The following is an 8,562-nucleotide window of genomic DNA, read 5'->3' on the forward strand; positions in this document are numbered from 1 at the left end:
GTTAGATTGTTCTTAGAAAAAATATTCACCCGAAAGGAGACATAAATTCTGAAAAAATGTAAAAAAAATTAATAAACACCGACACTAAACTGTCAATCAAATCCCAGGTCGCATCAATTGAGCATGCGCAGTGCATAGCAGACGACGGAAATGAAAAATTTTCGGAAATATTTAATCATAATTAAATCTAAGAATTTCGTGAATTCTTCAAGAGTTAAAATAATACTGAAATTAATTTTGGTTAAAACGAGCACTTGTTTATTAGGAAAATTATAATATGACGTAAAATTAGATGGGGACCCCTTTTCGTACAAAATGTAAACCCCGCTTCTTATGTAGGACGCCATATTGGAATTGTATCACTTGTTTTGAAAGATTATATGAAAACTGATGAATTTGTGATTAATTTGTGAAGGACATTCTTTTATAATGGAATATTTATCAAAAAGCAGTGTTATAGGTTTCATATTAGTCGCTTTCATAGTGAAATCTGGCTGAATCTTCAGAAAAGTGACCCATAATTGATTACAGTCTGACTGTAAACAAACCCTCGGACGTCCATCTTGGTTTTCTGACAGTGACATTTCCAGTTTATTTTTCAATTTCAATTTTCTAAATGGACCTTTAGCATTGAGCTATATCCCACCTTTCTTCGTGTTCTTTGATATTTCGAGATTGCCACGGTATGTATTAACAGTTTTGAATGTCACGAAGTACTTCATAAATTGTCAATAATTTTGACGTCCGTCCGCGGTTAATTTTAATTTTTCTCGCGCGGCAGCCTGCAATTGCAGAGTTTTCGTGCATTTATTTTAGAATTTCTTTGTTGCAATCACTGTCTGAGAGCTTCTTTGATTGCCAAACAGAGTAATTGCATCAAGTTGAACTTGTCTTTAATAAAACTAGTTGCAAATTGATGGTCCATTTTTTACTGACCCACTTTTCCTCTCTGGTTTTCAGCTATTTTCTGTTGTCTGCATTTAGGAATGGATTAAGATTTCAATGGTTGCTGAGTGACCAAGTTTTCTGGCTGCCATTTTCTTTTTATTTCTTTCAGATTCCATGATGTTCCTATTATTATATTATGTTAATATTATATGCCACTACACATCGTCTTATCATACTTATGTTGAAATGTGAATGGCTTAAGCTGGATTTTTTCTGTGACTGAAAATTGATTGTGCAAATTTCAAACTATTTAAAAAATCTTATTTTTGCTCTCATTCTAGAGACATCCCAGACCTATTATTGTTTTTGACATCCTCTTCCATATATATTGATTGCCCCTTTCAAGTATCAGTAAAATAAGATGCTAATCTCAGTAATCTTGATTACTTAATTAGATTATCTGTAAGCTTTTGAATAGATTGAAATATTAAAGACAAGTGATCTAACTGATGATCTAGTAGTAAAATTTAGGTTTCCACTGAGGCAAGAATATGGAATTGCCAATTCAATCACTTGCTCTCAAAGTGCTGAAGTTACGCATTTAAATTTGTCAAATCGACATGTAAAATATTTTTATCAGATAATAAACCACAATCTTTGTTATCTCTGTGTAAAATCAAGTCATCACAATGTGGTCTGATATTAGATTTTCAACTTCTAAATTGTTTAGCTGCAAATTTGGTATTGAATTCTATAAGGTCACAGTTTAAGCATTAACTTATACAAACTGCGGAATAGAAATCCTTTTTATAAGAAAATTTAAAACATCTTGACAGAAGAAAAATCCAACTATGACAAACTGACTTGATGCAGTTGTTAATTAATTTGTTAGCACCTTTGTTTCTGTTGATAATGATAAAACATTTTTTATTACACATTTGACAAGTATTAACAGGTGTACAATAGGTTCAGATTAAAATCTCACCTGGTTTAATCACATTAAGGTGTAATCTGTTGAAATAGCTAATTGCCCCTAAAGAGCTGTTTAATACATGTTATAGTAAACTGAACGCTACCTTAGACCTGAAGATAAAAAAAAATCAGATGCTAGGTTCATGTCTGATATGAACAAGTATGCTTAATAGACTACAAATTTGATATAATGGATATAAGTTTTCATGACATTTGAACTGTTGACACCCTTCTTCTATTCTATAAGCTAAATTGCTTGTGAATTGAATACAATTTTAGAACCATGTAGTCTTAGTTTTAGGAATTAAATGATTGCTATACATTAGGATAAACACCTATTTTAACCATGCTTGATCAATTTTGTTTGATTTTATGGCATGGATATTGCTATTGAAATCAAAAATGGTGGCTGGTTCATATTGACCCCAAACTATATAAATTTTATTTTAAGCAAACCCACTGAATTAAACAAATAACATGTAGTTTTGTTTGTTTTAGCTTACACCACTACATTTAACATAACATCAATGATGTTTCCCTTCTGTTCATGTGTGCATGACTATAATTACATGACATAGGCACTATTATCAGAGAGCTGTCTTGTTTCTTGTGAAATACTTCAAATGAATTTTGATATTATCATTGATCCTTTGGTTGTCCTCAAAATTAGACATGGGTGCTTTATATACCTTATTGCACTTCACAAATTTTGATCATCAAATGCTTTCCCAATCTTCTGAATAATCTTAACTTTTTATTTTGAAATTTTTCTTCTAAACAGTGTTACGGTACATAAAAAGGTTTGACAAATAAGTAGTACTGGTAATTAATAAATTATCTCATTGGTTCTTATTATAATATTGTTATGCATTTCAGGAAATGTGATAATCTATAGAAATAAAAATGGAGTCCGCTGTGAAATCACTCCTATATCACCTACCGTTTATATCTTAGTATAAAAATGAGTATAATAGTACAGGTTGGTGCCTTACGACCATTGACTAGTGGACCTGACAGTACGCTGTCTGTAAGCCCGCATTCAGAGTAAGTTCTTTAGAGTTTATACTCATTCTTATTTACTAATCAATAAGACAAGTATGATAATTAGAATGACATTTGATAATTTGTTGTTTTATTTTTTATAGTTTTGAGGTAGGTTAATGTGAAGAAATTTACTAATAAGCTAACAATGTACTAATTATTATTATTGTTTGGTATACTATTTGTTATATAATCATGATTCAAGATAAAGTTGAAAAGCCTGGAACTGCTGGAATTGTCATGTTTTGTAATACTGTTTCCAATTTTATTGGCATGATGCCACAGAACGAAAGTGTTCTGGCAAGTAGCCAAGAAATCTACTTGTTTTAAATGCATATTCAAATGAAACTTTCAGTGTTAAAATTCACCCACATTTTCTGTGAATAACTGTTCAAGTATTTTATCTCTTTTCTTTACGAAAACTTAATTAGCAATTTAAGAAATAATGTTATTATTTTCCAGTGAAATTGACATGTCTAGCGGCCCAAGCGTCGATATATATCAACGCACAGTTCATACACACTCATACCCTGGATGTTTTGGGCTACCCTACCAGGTAATTTATAATATAATCAATACTGAAACAATATGATATTTAATAAATATTCAGAGCAATTTCTTTTTGTCAGTAAGCAATAAAAATGGAAATTTCTCATTTGTTCGGTTCTATGATGTGTTCATTGTTTAATAGTATTTGAAAGTTCTTATATTTTTTAATTGATTTGCAGGATCATAATTATGGAGCCCCTCCCCCAATCACTCCCCCACCCTCCCCAACTTTACCAACAGTGAAAATAAATGGTCATATAGAAATAATAGAAGATGTATCCAAACCAACGTTAATAGCCAAGGAAGAAATTATAGATGACAGTATAACACGATGTATTTGTGAATTTCAACATGATGATGGCTATATGATTTGTTGTGACAGATGCAGGTATGTTTTGAAAAAACTAATTAATATTATAACCTATTACAAACTTTTTAATTTCATTTCTATTAACTTCTGTAAAAAATAGTGAATTTCTTATAGTTTTGAATTGGTAGTACTTACTTATGATATTATGTTTCAGTGTATGGCAACACATAGATTGTATGGGAATAGACAGAAACAATATACCAGAAAGTTATTACTGTGAACTTTGTCAAAATCGACCAGTAGATATTGAGAGAGCTAAAATTATACAGAGTAGAAAGAAAGAAGAACTGGCTAATTTAGGTTAGTTTTTGTGGGAATGATTTGTTATTGGGAAAATGATGAAATACAGACCAAATTACATTAATTTCTTATTGAGACAAGGATTTTGGTGAAGGAATGATGTTGGAGAAAATATTTCTTTTCAAATAGATGATACATAATATAAAGCTTATTCTCCTTGTTTTTTTTTTATGAACAAGGAATATTGACCTCGGAATTGTATAAAGGGAAATAACTCTCTTTTTGAAAATTTGTTTCAAACCACAAATGTTTAATCTTGAAAGCTTGAAGCTTATGTTCACCTTTGTCTAAATTTAGATACAAGTGCTACAGATACAGATCCTGAAGAATTAGCCAATCGTCTTGCAGCTCTTGAGAAAAAATCACCGTACAAAAAAGTTACTAAACAACGTAGAAATTCCAAATTAAAAGATAAAATGGGAACAAAACAGAAAAATGGTAAAGAGAAAAAAGGGTTGAAAAAAGAGAAAGAAAACTTAAAATTAGGAAATTTGAAAATAAAATTTAAGGTTAGTGGATATATTAGTACTTGCTGATGTTTTGAGAAAGAAACTAGGAAGAAACAACTATAGTTTACAAGGATAACTTACGCTCACAAAGGATCCATTGTACTAGCTTGACCATAACTCTTGGCATTGATCGTTACTGGATTATTGGTACCGATTTAGACCTGGTTCAACTGGAATTATGAATGATGATGACTTAATTGAGGATTAGATTAGAACCCACATCTACCATTTTTCAGCGTTAAACCCAACGAATGTCCTCATGTTAAGAATAAAACTCTAACCTCCTGTGCTACAGAAACCCTTGTGTATTGATGTATATTTGTGCCTTTTAGTGTCAGCTTATGTAATGAACAAATTATGTTGACAAGATTATAAATGATTTATTTTGTAGAATGCTAAAGATGGTTCTCAGAAGACCGTCAAACAAAGGGTAAATATTATTATCTAATCTAATTTTATTCAGAATTTTATTACAAAATTGAAATTTATTTATCTAATTTTTAGAATTTTATAACAACTGTAAATTTCATTTATTTATTTATTTGTTTTGTAGAATCGTCATAATTCTCAAACAGTTGTTAAAGTTAATGGCGACTCATGGAATTATGAGGGGTAAGTAGATTTTGTATAAACAAAAATAAATGATTGGCACTAAGGAAAAAATGATCGAAATAAGCACCATAGATGGACATACATGTAATGGTCTCTTTACCGACAAAGTGAAGATTTCATAGTTATATCTCATATTTTTGTGCAATGACTGACAAGTACATCATAATCATCAAATCCTGCTTGTTGATGATATATTTGTATTTTTTGTTTATGATAGGTTTGATAGATTTGAAGATGCTAAAGAGAACCAATATAGTAAAGATGTTCAAGAGTTATTTTCTAGATACAATGTTAATGGTCTTAACGTAAGTATCATATCAAGTTAAATTAGTCCATGAATTTTGTTAGCTCATCAAAGAAATAGGACATGTGCTCCCAACCATTTTATTACATACATATATTTCTTTTCTGATCATACTCATGTTTTAATTGCTTCTTTTCACAAATGATGGCATTTTGTATATGGATGGTACATTTAGCAAGCCAGCATTATAGATCCCAGCCAGCATATATTCTCTAAGGTTTTCCCTGCATTCCCTTTCATAATGAAGAATATGATCTGCCTGAAATATTGTATGCTTAAACTCCTTATTACCCCTAAAAAATTTCAGGTTGAAAATCCCCGTTCTATGATCTTTGCATACATTGAAAAAAATATTTAAGCCATAGTACATTATTTGAATTGTAGTTAGATGACAAGCACTGTGATAGTGAGAGGCTGCTAGATCTACTATGGTGTTTAGGACAAACTATTAAAAAACAAGTTATAATAGAAGCTAAAGAACCTATATTACCAGGACTAGCTGTTTTAGAATATAAAGGAATTGTTTTATTGCGGCAACATTATGTTGATACCAATTTGTTCTTTAAAATGTGAGTTTAGTTTTAAATTTTGATGCCTTGAAATTGAAGTAAACAATCTATTATGTACATTATTTATCCATAAATCCAGCTGTTGTGACATAATTATGGCAAATTTTATGACAAATACGTTCATTGTTTGCCATTCTGCTTAGAACTAAAATCTATATTTTTAAAATCAACCAGATACTATTAGGTGTTTTGAAAAAGGCAAGCATGGTAATTCCATTAAATTTTCTTTATTTTCAGAGCTCATCCTCATGTTTTATTTTATTCTAAATTTGAAGATATAGATTTATGTATAGATTCTAGTTCCTATGGTAACAAGGCCAGGTATATTAGACGTTCATGTTCACCTAATGCTGAGGTAAGAATATAATCAAATTTTACAATCAAAATTAGTGAAGGCTGAGTTTTTGATGCCCAATTTGATGTGTTATAAGATTTTTAGATTTGTCCTACTAGAACTCACCATTCTGATCATTGATATTGTATATTATATTGTATCTTTGACAGTTACTCTACTTAGGGATTTTCTTGGCATTAAAACATTCTGTAATATCAATTTAGGGGCAGATTTCAATTTAATCCACTTAAAAACAATACACATTTCCATATTTTGACAGTGAACATTAAGATGTTGAAACAGTTCAAAAATAAAATCCAGAGAGAGTGTCACAAAATTTATTTATATTAAAAGTATTGTTATGTTTTGATCCCGATTTTTCTTTTTATTAGGTTCGTCACCTGGTGGAACATGGTCGTATCCATTTTGTGATATTTTCAACAAAAGATATTGAAAAAGGAGAAGAAATCACTATACCTTTTGATTATAACTATCAGGAATGGTATGTTCAAAGCAAATTTTCTAAACTTTGAAAACTGAATACTATAAAAAATTAACATTTCTCATTTCTGCTACTCTATTTCAAATTCTAAAGAAGTAGTAATTCCATGTTCAATTTAATAAGTCAAATTCAAATAGTCTTGTAAAAGCGTGTAATGATATAATCTTTTCAGTATGTATTGTGTTGAATGTGCTTGTCTACGTAACAACTGTACTGTATCCAAATTCTGGAAAAAAATGACTAAAAATACTCAAAATAAGTAAGTATTGATTATATCTTCATCATAATAATTTGAAAAAAAAAACCACAGGTATCTTGTGGTAAATAGCTTTAGGTTTTAGATTTGGATATTTGGTATGTTTTTGTCAAGAATATGTTTAAAATTTTCTCGTGGTAATTATGAATGTTATATTTCAAGGACTAGATTGGAATCAAAATAAATAATGGTATTTACCTGTATGCAATCTTTTAGGTTGTTGAATATCTCTTAAAGCAGGTTTATTGTCTTATGCTGTTAAATAGAAGAAGATAAGAAAAGTGTTGGAAAGTTTGAGCCATACAGCATCAGTTAGATATTGAAATAAAATATACTTTCCTACTTACAGAGTTAATGTCAAGAAACCAAGAATGAAGAGACCAAGTGGTAGTAATGACATCACAATTAAAACAGAACAACTCAGCCCGTTAAAAAATGAAATATTAAAAATTAAAGAATCTATCCCTCAATCTCCATCTCCCATTAAAACAATTAAAAAAGTTTTACCCCTTCCAACAACACCCATAAAACAAGAGGTAATTATTGAAATAATCTTAGCTTTTATACAGAGACACTTGACAGAAACACCAATTAGTCTTTCATGTGCTTTTCAGGGTCATTACTCCATGGCCCACTATAAAAAACCATTTTGAATATCTACTATGAAATCTATTTCCTCATGTAAATAGATCATTAGCTGCTACCAATATTTCGCCAATATGTTGTTCGGATTTCAGGTTTGTTTTGCCGTTTGAATTGTTAGTACTTGGTTTATTTATTTACACAATTTGATAATCAGCAATTGCGAGAAATGAAAATCATTTCATTAATAGAAATATTTTGTGCTAGTTATGAATATCTGTTGATTTCATGTTTAATTCAATAAAATATATTGAAAATATTCCAGCCAAGGCCTCCAGTAATCATAGAAAAAACACTGCCAATTCCACCTCCAGTTAAACACAGCCCACCTAAAGCTGCAGTGAAACACACTCCAAAACCCCATCCTAAACCAATACCTGCTCGAGTTAAACATGATTCTGGTTCTAGTGACAAGGCATCTCATAATACAGCAGTCTCACCAGCATTATCTACTCCTGAAAAACAGGAACTAGAGGAGCATGATCATAAATTGGTAGGTTAATGATTTTACATGATATCTACTAGGCCATTGCTTCAATATGAGAGTATCTCTTAAAAAACCTTCAACTTTAGTCTTGTAGTATCATTTGCCCATCGGCAGATGATTCAAAAGTCCTCATAATTTTGAAGGTAAAACAAGTAATAATTGAAATTATTCAAGAAAGACTTATATTGTGTTGATTACTTCTTCAGTAACCTAATTATGATATGGAC

General features: G+C 30.4%; 1 protein-coding gene across 1 annotated transcript; it reads left to right on the plus strand.

Annotated features, from left to right (window-relative positions):
- Positions 1-5,995: 5,995 nt before the first annotated feature.
- LOTGIDRAFT_139900 (hypothetical protein) lies at positions 5,996-7,213 on the plus strand (the record flags this gene model as incomplete). Its single annotated transcript, XM_009049923.1, has 4 exons — positions 5,996-6,114; positions 6,352-6,469; positions 6,841-6,950; positions 7,123-7,213. Coding segments are annotated over 4 exons (438 nt in total), but the record flags the coding sequence as incomplete, so codon positions are not given.
- Between the last annotated feature and the right edge of the window lie 1,349 nt (positions 7,214-8,562).

Source organism: Lottia gigantea (assembly GCF_000327385.1).
Source record: "Lottia gigantea unplaced genomic scaffold LOTGIsca_141, whole genome shotgun sequence".
Taxonomy (NCBI): domain Eukaryota; kingdom Metazoa; phylum Mollusca; class Gastropoda; family Lottiidae; genus Lottia; species Lottia gigantea.